General features: G+C 45.2%; 1 protein-coding gene across 2 annotated transcripts in view; it reads left to right on the top strand.

The window, feature by feature from the left end:
• Window positions 1-15,847, top strand: part of LOC308155110 (cell adhesion molecule DSCAM-like) — a gene marked incomplete at both ends in the record, with an annotated part of 100,597 nt that overhangs the window by 74,639 nt on the left and 10,111 nt on the right. For both annotated transcript variants that reach the window (XM_080528354.1, XM_080528353.1), the window contains 14 exons: window positions 998-1,194; window positions 1,673-1,769; window positions 1,898-2,026; window positions 2,334-2,501; window positions 3,432-3,502; window positions 3,723-3,966; window positions 4,368-4,514; window positions 9,068-9,223; window positions 10,874-11,007; window positions 11,701-11,854; window positions 14,640-14,757; window positions 14,862-15,025; window positions 15,178-15,276; window positions 15,654-15,842. In XM_080528354.1, coding sequence (XP_080384480.1) covers window positions 998-1,194; window positions 1,673-1,769; window positions 1,898-2,026; window positions 2,334-2,501; window positions 3,432-3,502; window positions 3,723-3,966; window positions 4,368-4,514; window positions 9,068-9,223; window positions 10,874-11,007; window positions 11,701-11,854; window positions 14,640-14,757; window positions 14,862-15,025; window positions 15,178-15,276; window positions 15,654-15,842 — 2,067 coding nt within the window. The remainder of the gene's footprint in view (window positions 1-997; window positions 1,195-1,672; window positions 1,770-1,897; window positions 2,027-2,333; window positions 2,502-3,431; window positions 3,503-3,722; window positions 3,967-4,367; window positions 4,515-9,067; window positions 9,224-10,873; window positions 11,008-11,700; window positions 11,855-14,639; window positions 14,758-14,861; window positions 15,026-15,177; window positions 15,277-15,653; window positions 15,843-15,847) is intronic.

Below are 15,847 nucleotides of genomic sequence, written 5' to 3'. Positions count from 1 at the left end.
ACAGTCATTCTACTGTAACATAAGTCTCTGTCAGGCGGAGTGTCAAAATTGGTATCTACCACCTCTGAGCCACTTACGTGTTAAAATGGTACCTTTGCTCAAAACGGTAACATTTATAACAGGCTCAGGCTTTTCCCCCCTCACTATTCCAAATGTGTCTCACTAAAAATTCATAGTTGTCATGCAAAATAAATCAGCGTTATTTTCTGGAGCGCAGATCAAAATGGCTGGGGAGTGAATAAGAGATGAGGCTTAAACGTCTGCAACCCCTCGCCTGACACTTTCCATCACATCACAGGAACTGTGTGTGTGTGTGTGTGTGTGTGTGTGTGTGTGTGTGTGTCTGTGGGTGTGTGTGTCTGTGTGTCTGTGTGTGTGTGTGTGTGTGTGTGTGTGTGTCTGTCTGTCTGTCTGTGTGTGAGTGTGTCTGTGTCTGTGCGTGCGTGAGCGTGTGTAGGAACAGAGCGTCATTACACACACTATTGCAGGGGTAATGAGCCGTGTGTGTCGTTAGTGTGTGTTTAGTGTGCTGTGTTTAGTGTCCTGTCAGAGCGATACTGTACCAACAGGGACTCCCAGAATTCAAGCCAACGCTGCTTGTTGTCATCAGACTCTCTCAGCTGAACGCAGCAGAGAGCCAGGCTGGGTTGTATCTGCAAACCTAACAGCCCTGTCTGCAGAATGTTAACCAGAGCACTGTTGATAGATAACCATTGATGTCAGCTGTACGACGGTTTAACTCAATTAGGTGTCATTTGAGCTAAGACCAATGGGATTCATTATACTGTCATTGCTGTGTCTTCCTACCTCACACGTGACAGGTATGAATATGATGTTGTGGTGGTATTGGATTATGGCTAGACTATGGCGATTTATGTTGAGTCTGTCCTGCTTCATGGTCAAATGGAACATTCCTCTTCCTGAAATGTAACGTTCCTCTTCCGCAACCCCCCCCCCTCCCTCCCTCCCTCCCTCCTCCCCTACCTCCCTCTCCCAGTCCCGGCCATGATCACGTCGTACCCCAACACCACTCTGGCCACGCAGGGGGAGGAGAAGAGGATGAGCTGCACGGCCCACGGAGAGAAGCCCATCATGGTGCGCTGGGAGAAGGAGGAGCGCATCATCAACCCCGAGATGAGCCGCTACGTGGTGACCGTCAAAGAGGTGGCCGACGAGGTCATCTCCACGCTGCAGGTACGCAGAGCGGCCACCAGGGGGAAGTGTGGGGTCCGGTTATCCTGCATTATGTGTACCTATGGAACTGAGGCGGCTGTGAATGTTTGTGACCTTGGATGACAAACATTTATTTTTGCATCGTCTAACTCCTCCTGTTTAATGAACGTTTCGTGAAACAAGCCAGTGACAGCGTTGCTAAATCATTTAGGATGCATGGGATGTTTGTAATACCTATGGGTGACTGCTTGTCATCAGAGGTACTCTGCCTTACTACAAATGATAGATTAGATTAGATGTATTTTCAAGGATGAAATTCATTCACCCAGACATAAAATGTACACCCTTCCCCCTCTTCTCTCCCTCGTGTGTTTGATGCCATTCCCTATTCCATCCCATTCATTACAAAGAGCCGGGTCCTTTTCTACCTCCACCGGCCTCCCCCCAATTGGAAGTATCATTTTTCCAATGTAACTCTCTCTCCCCCTCCCCCCAACAGATCATGCCCACAGTGAGGGAAGACTCTGGCTTCTTCTCCTGCCATGCCATCAACTCCTATGGTGAAGACCGAGGGATCATTCAGCTCACAGTGCAAGGTGCGGCTAACGGCTAACGGCTAACGGCGGCCGTACCACAGCCCCTCCGAGAGAGGGATTGTTACATTGCGTCAATGTCAGTTCTGTAACGTCGCGTCAACATGTGTGTCCTTTTTGCTGTCCCTCAGAGCCCCCTGACCCCCCGGAGGTGGAGATCAGAGAGGTCAAGGACAGGACCATCGCCCTCCGCTGGACCATGGGCTTCGATGGCAACAGCCCGATCACCAACTTTGACATCGAATGCAAGAACAAGTCAGGTACAAGGAAACCCTCTGTCCCCAGTCCCAGTCCTCTGGAGTGTACAGGATATGACATGAAACACAAAGGCCTTCCTATCCCCTCCTCTGGATTTCATTGCCTCTGTTGTACTAGTCGTGTGTCTCCCTCTTTAGCTGAGAGGGGAGCGTCTCCTATCTATGGGAGAATAATTATTCCTGCTGTTTTTCACTTTGTCTCAGTGCTATAATTTAATCCAGCCTGCCTAAATGCACTTAGCTGGCTTTGACCTTTCGACTCCCCTCAGCGGGCTCTCTAACCCCTGTATAAACCCTGGCCTCCCTACAGCCTCCTGGGAAACAGCCCAGAGAACCAAAGACGTGTCTCCCCAGCTCAACCAGGCCACCATCATCGACCTGCACCCCTCCTCCACCTACAACATACGCATGTTCGCCAAGAACCTCATTGGCAAGAGTGAGGCCAGCAACGAGCTCAGCATCACCACAGACGAAGCAGGTTCGGCACCGACGACCGACACCTAGGTCCCTGGACTCACGCGGACACACGCGCACACGCACACATGCACACCGACACACAGACATACACTGGACACACACACACACAGACATGCACACATAGACACGCACACACACACACACACACAGGACACACGCATCCATTGGACACACACACACACACACACACACACACCCATACACCCACACACCTGCACTGGACATACACATACGTACACTGGACACACACACACACACACACACACACACATACACTGCTAATCTTACTGTAAATTCATTACATAATAGAAGAAGGAGAATAGAAGATGAATGTTTTATTTGCCATGCAATCAACTTGTTGTTGGAACAATTGTTGGAATTTGGTATTTGCTCTAGGCACATGGGTCAGCCATAGTCGGCACCCCTGTATAATAGTGTGTGACTGTGTGACTGACAACAAAAGAAAAGCAGACAGAGAAACAAATATCACTGAGATAAGTGCACTGGCTGAGAGAGGAGAGGAGCGAGGGAGGGATGGGGGGAGTCAATTCATTAACAGCTGAGTGACATCAGCTCCATTGCCGTGTTGCATTATTGAACACACGCTGACCCTGCACTAAAAGCAGGACTTTTCAATTAGCCACCCCAATTGTAAAAGCCACACTGCGGTTAAAAGACCAGGGGCCAGACCTCTGCAAATGGCCCCCTTTCTCCTATCCCATCCCCCATGGTGCACCTCTCCCTCATGACCCCCCATAAACATGTCTGCCATTAAAGTGGTCCTGGGCTAGCTCCCAACTGGGGTGGCTCCTGCCTTCACCGTTATAAAGCCTATATCATTGTTACCCCGACCAAAATATGATTGATTACTGGGAACCCCCCCAAAAAGTGCCCTTAAGTGTTGATGACTTTGATGTCTGCCTCCTCCTAGCTCCTGACGGCTCCCCACAAGATGTGCAGCTGGAGGCCTTCTCCTCTCAGAGCATCAGAGTCTCCTGGAGGGTAAATGAGCATTTACGTCATCGCTGGAGCATAGGAGTGTGTGTGTGTGTGTGTGTGTGTGTGTGTGTGTGTGTGTGTGTATACTGTAGCTCTACCCTAAATATGGATTGCAGATCCTTGGAGGGCCATATTGCGTTTCTTCAAGTCATCAATTGATCGCCCCACCCCGTCCTCCCCCACCTCTCTCCCCTCCCCTCTCCTCTCTCCCTCTCTCCCCCAGGCCCCCAAAAGAGACCTTCAGAACGGGGCCATCCGGGGCTACCAGGCGGGCTACCGGGAGTACAGTGCCGGGGGCAACTACCAGTTCAACGTGATCACCATGGAGACCACGGGGGACAACAGCGAGAGCCTGGTCCTGGACAACCTGAAGAAGTTCACCCAATACGGCGTGGTGGTGCAGGCCAGCAACAGCGCAGGGATAGGCCCCTCCTCCACCGAGGTCATCTCTACCACACTGGAGGACGGTGAGGATGATTGACAGTCAGCCGGTCACCATGGTTACAGTATGATGATGGGCAGTGGCTAGTTAGAGTATGAGTACTAGGTTAGAAGAATGAGGAAATCTTAATCCTGAATTTGATTTTGCTTGACACTCACACCACAGTGTGGTAGATAACAAAATGAAAGAGGACATTGGAGTAAGGATAACAGAGACAAGTCAATCGGCGTTTGATAAGACAAACAGAGATGGTGAGGTTATGGGTATTCAATAGTGCATCAAGGGACTCTTGGCTGTTTTGTCTGGGAAGCCAGTGAACTCTGGTGGCGCGCCGCCATCTAGTGGATGCTTCAGGCATTGTTGGCGTCATTATTCTGTCACGTGTATTCAGTGTTCTCACCGCTGGTCTTTTCCTCGTTCCCAAAGTGCCCAGCCGACCTCCAGAGAACGTCCAGGCCACAGCTGCATCCCCAGAGATCATCTCCTTGTCTTGGCTGACCCCGCCTAAAGAGGCCCTCAACGGCATCCTGCTGGGCTTCAGGGTCATCTACTGGGCTAACCTACCAGACGGAGGTAGAGTGGACAAACACACATCTATAGTATACACATGCATGTACTTACCTGCAACACTAGAACAGCCATGGGTGGGGTCATTTGACCAAGTCAGTAAAAAAATATGTATCTTTATCTTTGCACTCGATCACATTTCAGGACCCTCCTTTCATGACTTGTCCTAGATATGTGCGTTCTACCACCCAGTATCCTTACATTTTCGAAATCACATCAGGATAAGCTAGTTTAAAGCTATTTTGCAGTGTTTCTGTGTAGGAGGCAGGCTAATTTACATGTGCGCCAACTAGTGGTCTTTGTGTGTAAGTAGCAGCTTCCCATTTTAAAGACTATGGTCATTTGGAGCACTTTGAGCTGCACCGTTTGCAGGAAAAGCTATTATTATTATTATTATTATTATTATTATTATTATTATTATTATTATTATTTGACCCCCAAGGCGGCTCTTATAGTAGGTAAAATAGGCACGGCTGTTCTAGTGTTAACCTCTATGTTTAGCAGGGATATATGCATGCCATGTACGTATACAACTTGTATGTATGCATGTACTTATGCAGGAACTTAGACCTAAGACAAGACACAGACACATTCTGTCTCAAAGGCTGTAGGATGCATAAACAGCTATACAGAGAATTTTGTATTCAGAGGATGAATGATGAGGGCTGGATCTCACAGAAATGATTGAATCGAAGTAACAAGCAACCAATTAAAACAGGCCAGCGTTCAACCTGTCAATCAAATTGACCCAACCACGCATTCACTGTCTAACTGCTCAAAGATGGAATCTAATCTATTTACCCAGCCCGGATGGAGGAATTGATTGGCATTTGATTGGCCACTACCATGATAATCTACTTTTAAACTTCCATGGCAGTTTGTAAACAAGCTGTATGTGTCATCGGTTCGTTTTGGGAACGTTTTGAGGTTCCTATTGGCTGGGGAAATAGCCATCCAGCAGTGAGTTATGGTATGTTAGTTATACAGGAACTCGTAGCTCATAGATCGTAGTCATAACTCCGACATTAATGCGTTCAAGTGCTTTTGAAGTGGAAACAACTCTTCAACTAATGAGATTTTGTTTGCAATCCATAATGAACAAACTAGAAGCATACATTACGCTTGTGATTGTTAACAATGAAATATGTTTAAACTGTACAGAAAGATTAATACTGTTTACATGTCTGTTTTCTGAGAAGAAGGTAAAAAGTGACAGTGAACAAGTCACAAATCGTAAACTTGGGGATCGTCATAAAGGTCTGAGTTTCTCACTTGGTCGGGTCGGGTCGTTCTCAACTTGGAGGGTCGTTCTAGTGGTTATTTTCCTCTCAGGAACTCGTATGAGTTTCCTACTGCTGCCAAATGCACCAATAGTCGATGCATGGACAGATCCATTTGATTGACAGGTTGGAGTCTCACCTTTCAAACGATACAGGCGATGATGGAATGCCTTAGGACCTGAATATGCAGACATAGTCATATTTTGGATTTTACGACTTACATGAAAGGTGCTCATTTCATTAGACTAAAGGCTTTTCATGAATTTAATGGTAGGCTGGTTGAGGGTTGTATGATTTAACTGTATGATTTAACTTGGTTTGATTTGAAAGCTGAGCATTTGTTCATTTCGAATAGATTTGTGGTTTAAATTTAAAGCTTTCTGGTTGCATTAGAATCTCCCCCCCCCCCCTCCCGACCCCATAGAATCAGACATGATAAATGGCATAGGCGTAAACCCAGACAACATGGCACGCAGTCCTCATGTGCTGCAGGGATGTCACAGTGATGGTTTGTGACAGTGCCGTTACCTTTGACCCCTGCTCTGTCACATCACATTGTCCTGATGTCCCCTGTACTGTGTGAACCAATGGAAAATGAACACTCACACCCTGACAGCTCAATCCAGTTTGCATGGTAACAGTGCATGTCATAGAATAACATGCCCAGGCCAGATCTGCACATATCAGGACAGAGGAGAACATGGAGACGAATGGGATTTGAGTTGAATACGGAACAATCCGCAGACAATGTTGAAGATGTCACACATCGTGTTTGATCAAATCATATTTATTCTACATGTGTTTTCTACACTGTTAACACTTCAGACAGTATTTTGTTGCGGTCTGCAATATGTGTGTTATAATTAAGCAGTAAGGCATTAGACTAGAATCTGTCATTTATGGTCAATAAAGTAACAGCTGAGGGGTGTTGTTAGGCCTGAGTTTTGCCAACCCCACAGCTGTAACTTTATTCACTATAAAGGACAGACATGAGTGCTTTATTGGTTAACGGTTAATGATCACAAAACAAAACTGAGAATTATGACAAGGAAGGAAGGAAACAATGCCCTAAGTATTTATTTCATGATAGATTGTGGTGGTTTCTGCCCTACGCTCAGAAGTATAGTTCTATAAATAATTCTACAGATAAACAAGTACTGGTAATTTGAGTGTTTGTGCAGGGATGTTCTTGCAGTAGCATAGCTGTTACTTTATCAGGGAATGAAGCTTGACTTCACCTCTCGGCCAATCACAATGCCTGTTCTGATCAGACCGTTGGAAAATGTAAAATAAAGCATCTCATGTTATCTACCAGCAGGGGGGGCTATAAGCCAGTGCTCAAAGACGACAGTGGAGCAAATGTATTGTGCCAACGTTGGCATGTTACCACTATTGGCACCATCCAGTTACTGCAGTGGTCAATCTCACAGCTCTGCTCTTCTATTCGGACAGAATGGGACTACTGAATGTTAGCCATTCAAGAGCAACGTTGACTATAAACCACACCTGTGTCCCTGTGTGCATTTTACGACAGCTCAACACTGCCCTGATAGTCAAATGTACTCACTTCTTCATCCAGAGGAGTGTTATGAGCAGCCCACAACACACCCATAATGACAAAACCATACTTAGAAATCAATGGAGACTGCTGGACTCATCTTTGATTCATTCCAGTCACTGGTCACCTCCCGCCTTGACTACTGCAATGCACTCCTGGCCGGGCTCCACGCTTCCGCCATCAGACCTCTAAAGCTCATCCAGAATACTGCTGCCCGTCTGGTGTTTAACCTCCCCAAACTATCTCATGTCACCCCCCTCCTTCGCACCCTTCCCTGGCTCCCGATTGCAGCTCGCATCAGATTCAAGACCCTTGTGCTCTCCTACCGGGCAGCAAAAGGGACAGCTCCTGCCTACCTGCAGGCAATGGTCACCCGCCAAACTTCAGCCCGTTCACTCCGCTCCTCCACTTCTACAGGCCGACTGGCCCCACCACCTCACGTCTCTTCACTACACTGGCTCCCCGCTGGTGGAATAAACTGCCCGCAGCTGTCAGAACTGCAGAGTCACTACCCATCTGCTCCTCCTGAGACATCTACTACCGCCCAGCACTGCGTCTCCTGAGACACCTGCTTATCCCCTATACTGTGTCTCCTAAGACTTCTATTGCTGTTTCTCCCAAGTCTATAAAAAAAAATAGACTATCACAACGACTGCCAATGGCCCCGTCCCTGAGCTAGATTACTCTTCCTGCTACAACTGGTGAATTGATGATTCACTTGCTTAATAAAATGTATCGATTGTAAGTCGCTTTGGTAATAAGGCGTCTGCTAAATGCCAAAAATGTAAATGTGAAATTCCAGTCTATGGATTACAACGAGCCTGCCCTCTGATTTCTACCTCCACCAGCCTCCCCTTTTAGAGATAGAGTTGAACAGAATCCAGACACTGTAAAACAATGTTCCTTGGGCACTCTGGAACAGTTTGTCTTTTAATGGCTTCAGTAGAGGGAGGAGGAGAGACACCTGTAATGGGCTTTAAAACACTGTGACTTAGGCACGCTGCAGTGGTCGATGGGGGCGAGGTGGAGGGAGGGGAGGAGAGAGGGGAGAGAGAAAGGAGAGAGAGGAGAGAGAGAGGAAGGGAGAGAGAGAGAGACATCAATAATGCAACAGTCAGCAAGTAAGAGGAGCAGGCTTGGAGTCAAGGAGAGACCCACCAGAGAAGACCTTGGCTGGGCGGATTCATCCTGTCTCTGTGTCTAGGATTTGATTGAATAAGATGTTCAAGGCTCTGTTATGACATCCTTGAACATAATGACCTGTATGGAATATACTGTACAGTGCAGATCTATGATATACATTTCCTGACAGCGCAGTCAACTTCTCAGTGAAACTCTAGGTTTTGTGTTGTCTTGTGGCCCTCTGTGGCTCAGTTTGTAGAGCATGGCGCTAACAATGCTTAGATTGTGGGTTTGTTTGCCGTTGCACTCGGTGCAGTGTAAGTCACTTTGGATAAAAGCATCAGCTAAATAGCATATATTATTTGACACAGTGTCTTCTGATATCCTCATTAATGTTTGGCTTTGTTTTTCCACCCCATCTCCTTTTCCTCCCTTGCTCTCTCTCGCCTTCTCCCTCCCCTATTCCTTTTTTCAACATTTCTGTTCCTCCAATCTCTTCTAAATCTCTCTCTTGTTTTCCCATCCCCACATCTCCTTTCCTGTCTTCTTCTCTCGGTCCCCTCCTCCATCTCTCACCTCTCCACTCTTCCCTTCTTCAGAGCTGGGGGAGATCAGGAACGTGACCACGTCTAAGCCAAATCTGGAGCTGGATGGTCTGGAGAAGTACACCAACTACAGCATCCAGGTGCTGGCCTTCACCAGGGCCGGGGACGGGGTACGCAGCGAGCAGATCTTCACCCGCACCAAAGAGGACGGTATGGACACACTCCCCGTACACAAAGCCCTTCAGCTTTACCTCGGATGTTTGTCACCATCTTTGCCCTACCTAGTACTTCACGGAGTAGACATGAAAAAACGAATTAATAAACTGACATGAAATGAAAAAGAAATTAATTTATTGAAAATAACCAAAACTAAAAGCGAGGGAATTGTTGGCGACAAAACTAACTTGATTTGAACTACGAAATGATTTAGAAAAAAGGACATTCCGTTTTTTAATTTGTTTTATTGTGTGGTGAATTTCCCAAGGGTGTAAACTCACATAAAACTCACATAAATAACACAGGACATAATTTGATATTATTATTTATAACTTATTAATTATTTAGTCGTATTTATCTATCTCTCTAAGATATGATTGGAAACACACCTTCCTTGAAACTAAAGAGTAGAATTAAATTCATGGTTCAGTTGATGCAGACAACAAAGGGATTGACACTGTTGATTTAGACATCCAACAGACGCTGTGCCCAGCACAGCAAACTATGATAACTTCTTGTAATATGAATGAGCATTTTGCCAACTACAAATAATTATAGTTTTTCTCAATTGTATACACACAAGAAATTGAACTATTCACATGTATCAACAACTAGACTCCAGGCTGCTAAACTCTAAGCACAAATCACACCATTTAGAACACCACTGTTCATCTGGAAAACACCTTAATTACCAATTGAAGTGTTTTGAACAACTGTTCAAACTCAATTGGCAAAACACTTCAATCATGTGTCAGAGTATAAAAGAGGCCTCAGGTGACCTCTACTGTGTTGGGGGGGGGAATAGAGCAGCATGGAGAACAGAGAGGAAGAGTTTCACCGCATTTTATATTTTGATTTAGATTTTTTGTGGGCCTACAAATTTCTTTTGATTTTGCGGTCAGTTCAGTCAGCTGAACATTTGACTGTACTGTTACAGTGACAAATACATATTTGCTTTGTTACATTTTTCTATTTGTGCACTGATTTCATCTGTTTTTCACTGTAGTGTTTTAGATTTTACTTATCGGTGCAATTACTGTGAGTTTTGCCCCAAAAAGGTAACATTTGTGTATTCTCAGAACTCTAACAATGGTGCAGTATCAACATTATACTAGAGTATGTACCATACAATTGCAACCTATTTTGGGACCAAAAAAAAGTAAACTTTAAAAAAGGAGAAAAGGGAAACAATTTCTACACAATTTGATACATTTGAGTGTTTTTGTAGGGTTTTAAATTTAGCAAACCAGTGTTTAATTGATGCTCTGTAAGAGATATTCATATGATAGCTGCGTGTATCGTTTTGGTGGAAAGAATATGTTTTGAGATTTTGGAGTTTTGACTAAATGGATTAACTCTTTGCAGTTTTGTGTTTAGAGTTTTGAGAAATTGACCTATAGTTTCAGGAAACATGTTTAAACAATTGGGAAAAACTGTAACAGGATGGGATGACTTCTGTTTGAACTTGGTATGAAATTATAGAAATAGGAGTTGACAGTTGTTGCGGATGCCTCATATCAGCAACTAAAAAACAGCCTGCACCTTTAGCTAAAAAAACATGTAGCGTAAAAGGGCATGTTTACTGAAATCACACAAGAGGACACGGAAAATCTAACTTCTCTGATCTGACTCTTCCCCCGTCAGTCCCCGGCCCTCCGGCTGGTGTGAAGGCGGCCGCAGCGTCTAACTCGGTGGTGTTTGTGTCCTGGCTGCCTCCGCTCAAACTCAACGGAATCATCAGGAAGTACACAGTCTTCTGCTCCAACCCGCACCCCACGGTAAGCTCCCTGGCCAGAGAGGCCACATGGGCACTGGGGTGGCACAGGGGTGGCACAGGGCAGGGTGGGCACATCCTGGGGTTAAGAGGAGAAGCAGAGTTGGAGGTTGGGGGTAGGTTGAGTGGAGGTTGGGGGGAGGTTGAGTGGAAGTTGGGGGTAGGTTGATTGGAGGTTGGGGAGAGGTTGATTGAATTTTGGGGGGAGGTTGAGGGGAGTTTGGGAAGAGGTTGAGGGGAGTTTGGGGGGAGGTTGAGTGGAAGATGAGGGGAGGGACAAGAGGGCGAGACTAGAAGCATGAAACACAAGGCTAAAGGGAGACTTATGGGGCACCGCTGATACGACAGGCCTTGATATGACATAGCCCTGATTTTCTCCAGCGCTGTGTCATCGACCGTCTGAACTTTAATAGCCTGGTCTAGACATGTTATATACGGTATGTCGGTCATGTCAGTCCTCAGAATGTAACTATAAAGTCTGCACATTAAAGCTTGTCAGTTTTCTCCTAGATTACGTTTTTTTTTTTTAAATCTTTTTTGCTGAGTCTGACTGCTGTTGTTGAGCGTGGAGCAAGATCCCAAAGCATTGTCAATTACAACTGTATGTGACAAATACAATTTGATTTGATTTGACTTGACTCTCACAGTGACTCAGATGTCCATAATCAGTGAGTGTTTGGTCCGTCCTCTCTCACAGGTCAGCAGTGAGTTCGAGGCGGCCCCTGACGTGTTCTTCTACCGCATCCCCAACCTGAGCAGGAACCGCCAGTACAGCATCTGGGTGGTGGCCGTCACCGCCGCCGGCCGCGGCAACGCCAGCGACATCATCACCGTCAAGCCCCTGGCCGAGGGTAGGTTGGCGGAGGACGCACCCTGACCACATGGCGCTCTGGTGGAACTCCATCCTCTCAGAGCAGAGCAGTACATTTCTCTTGATCCAAGAGAATACGTCATGTGAAAAAGCAGCTATCCAAATATACAAGTAGTGACAAGAAGACAGAGCATGGTATCATGTTTAAGAGACACAATCCTGAGAGTTGCAGTTGCTACTCTACCCCCCACATTAGGAGTGGCTGGGGAGAGACCAGGGAGAACTGTTCTCAATGAGGGGAAGGTAGGCGAGGGAGCATCACACTGAATGCAAATGAGCCCACTATTCTGCCCTGTCAGCACTGGTACTGCTTGGTGAGAGCTGATAAGCTGATTGTGAGCGCTGATAGACAGTGTAGTGGCTTGGAGCTGGGACCTCTAGCTCCTATCAGGGCGTTCTCATCCTGTTTGCAGCAGGGGTGATGAATGGAGAGTCTCTGCTCTGCAGCTCAGATGAGAAGTGCTTTAGTCTCACCCTGCCCATCCCTACTCAGCCATGTTACAGCTCAGCTCAGAGATGGACTGAGTATTGTGTACTTTAGGGGTGCAGGTGTAGACAAGGCAGGGCAAATGTATTTATATAGCACATATTCATACAACTAAACTCATAGTGCTTTACATAAAAAAATAAAGAAGTGCAGTAAACTAACAATGAAAAATAGGTCACCATTTAAAATACAATAAATTAAAAGCCAAACAAAAGAAGTGCAATACAATAACAATTTAAAAGGTTCAAGTTTAAAATCAATAAATAAAAACAAATCAGTCGGTTAAAAACCTAGCCTATACTGTCAAAAGAAAAGGCCACATAGTGAGCGAATGCTGCCTCTCCACTTTTGGTGCTCACTCTTGGAACAGTTAAAAGGCCTCAGATGATCTTAGGGATCTAGCAGGCACAAATATGTTAGAGATGTATTTTGGTCCTAAACCATTCAGAGATTTGTAGACCAGGAGCATGAATTTAAAGTCTATTCTGTGAGATACTGGGGGCCACGGTAGTGATCGAAGAATGGGAAGAATGTGATCAAACTTACTAGTTTTAGTCAAGACTCTTGCAGCAGCATTTTGAATAAGTTGTAATTGTGTGCCTATTTGGAGATCCCTGAAAAAAGGCCATTGTAGTAGTCTAACTTGCTAGATATAAAAGCATGGATACGTTTTTTAAGATCATTCTTGGACATATAACTCCTAATTCTCACTATATTTTTAAGATGATAATAAGCTGTTTTTGTTGTTGACTTAAGGTGGGAGTTAAAACTTAAGTCTGAATCTAAAAGAACACTGTGATTTCTAACCTGATCTTTACATTGTAGGAAAAGAGTTTCTAGGTGAGCATTAACCACTAGACTCTTCTTTTTGGCTCCAAAGATAACGGTCTCAGTTTTGTCTTTATTTAATTGTAAGAAATTCTGACACATCCAGTTATTAATTCGATTAATGCAGTTCATAAGGGAGTCTATTGGTGCAGAGTCATCTTGAGAAAGGGCTACATAGATTTGTGCGTCATCAGCATACATGTAATACATACATGCAACTTTGTTATCCTGAATTAGTTTTGCCTAACGGGAGTATGTATAAAAGAGGCCATGGGAAACTCATGCTTGTGTGGTCAGATATATAGTTACCAACTGAGACAAAGCAGTCTCTGTCCTGTAGATAGGACCTGAACCATTGTAAGACTATGTCAGATAAGCCTTCCCAGTTTTCTAGCCTGTCTAAGAGTATATCATGACCAACAGTATCAAATGCTGCACTAAGGTCCAATAGCACTAGGGCTGAGACTTTTCCCACATCAGTGTTCAGGTTAATGTCATTTAAAACCTTAATAAGAGCTGTCTCAGTGCTGTGGTTAGGCCTAAACCCAGATTGAAAGTGATCAAGAAGGCTCAAGAGGTCAGGAATTCATTAAGCTGTTTATAGACCGTTACTTCAATTACTTTGCATGGCAGGTTAGAAATGAGCCTGTAGTTATTTGTTACAGAGGAATCTAAGCTGCTCTTTTTTGCTGTTTGACTCCGGCAGTTTTCAATGTTTTTGGAAAAGTGCCTGACACAAGAACTATTTACAATTTACACACAAAAACACAGAGTACTTTGGGGGCCTATAGATAGTAAGGGGTAATGCATTGCATAAACAATTTAGTAGAACAGCGAGATATTCAAATGAAGAAAGATTTCCTAGGTTCACCTGTTTGCATTGAAAGTGGTCAGAAAAGATTATACCTAACTCCTCTGCCTTTCTTACTCTGGGTACATCAATAAAGAGGAGGGAGCAGGGGAATAAAGACACATTAGAAACTCATCATGTCTAAACTGGATTCATGTACAGTATTTAAACTGCGTTTTCAGTATATGAACCCATTTACATTTAAGGTATTTAGCAGACGCCTTTATCCAAAGCAACAAATACATTTGTCTAAGTAAGTGAATCATCTATCCATCAGTCAACGTTAAGAAATAGTAATCTACTTATGCCAAAACCAGGGGCCATTGTCAGCTACAATGCTAGATGGAAGGTTTCTTAATATATATATAGTAGAGAAACAGTACAGGGAGGTAGTGGGGATGAGGAGGTGGAACAGGGGGTGGGGGAGCAGGCTGTCCAGGCCTCTACTGGAATAGGGAGAGGGGGTGGGGTCTCTGTAGTAACAACAAAGTGTACATCTCTCACAATTACTATTAAAAGGCTCAGACAGGTGTTAGTAATCGATACTGTCCCTGCAGTACAATATGTTGATTTGAGGTGTTTCTCTGCGTTCTCATGTAGCTCCTGCCCAGATCCTGACTTTCAACGGCACAGTCACCACGCCCTGGATGAGGGACATTGTGTTACCCTGTAAGGCTGTGGGCGACCCAGCTCCCACAGTCAAGTGGCTGAAGGAGACGTGAGTAGTACACATAACAACAGAACGCCAGCGTCACCCCACGACAGCGGTCTAGTCGTCAGATGCCAGGGTCATTTCCTGACTGTCGTATGTTTGTCATTCAGCAACGGAAGCCCTGCCTCTGCTGTTATTGACAACCGACGCAGTGTCCATGGCAACGGCAGCCTGGTCATCCGCACAGTGAAAGCAGAGGATTCCGGGAACTATACCTGTGTGGCCAGTAACAGCTTTGGGCCAGATAAAATCATCCTCAACCTGCAGGTCCAAGGTAAATAGTATTATTGATTACTTCATAATGGGAACTCCCTTTAGAATGGCTTGATAGCTAATTAGTAGATACATTAGTAGATTAGGAAAGAGCAGTAGCCTTTGAGTTTCAATGACTTGGCTTAAATCTGTGTCTGTTGGACTTCCTTCCAGTTCCACCGGACCAGCCTCGTCTCACCGTTACCAAGACGACCACAACGTCCATCACCCTGTCCTGGATACCTGGCGACAACGGAGGCAGCTCCATCAGAGGTCAGACACTAACACAGCTGTGAACAACACATTCACCTCCTGGAATGACAGACTGCACAGCACCGTACTCAGTCAAATCCAGACAACACAAAAATGACTTTCTTCCAGTGTGAGAGTAAGATGAAAGTTGGTCACTCACTGATTTGATTAAATGGGGTCCCTCCATATGGTTAATACCAAGTTAGTTGCTTAGTAGGTAAATTGTGGTGCGTATGTCGGAACTAGGAAACTTGGAAATGCCCAACTTCCGAAAGTATCAACCTATAGGAAGATCTACGCCAATAATTTAAGTTACTTTTAACTCAGAGGTTCCAAAGCACCTTTATCATGTCCTCATGTCTCTCTCTCTTTCTTTCTTTGTTTCTTTTTCTTGTTAGGATACATCTTGCAGTACTCAGAGGACAATAGTGAGCAGTGGGGCAACTTTGCCATCAGCCCGAGCGAGCGTTCCTACCGCCTGGAGAATCTCAAGTGTGGCACCTGGTACAAATTCACCCTTACGGCCCAGAATGCAGTGGGCCCGGGCCGCATCAGTGAGATCATTGAAGCAAAGACTCATGGGAAAGGTAAA

Source organism: Nansenia antarctica (assembly GCF_963989245.1).
Source record: "Nansenia antarctica genome assembly, chromosome: 4".
NCBI lineage: Eukaryota > Metazoa > Chordata > Actinopteri > Argentiniformes > Microstomatidae > Nansenia > Nansenia antarctica.
This window is presented reverse-complemented; position numbering and strand designations above follow the sequence as displayed.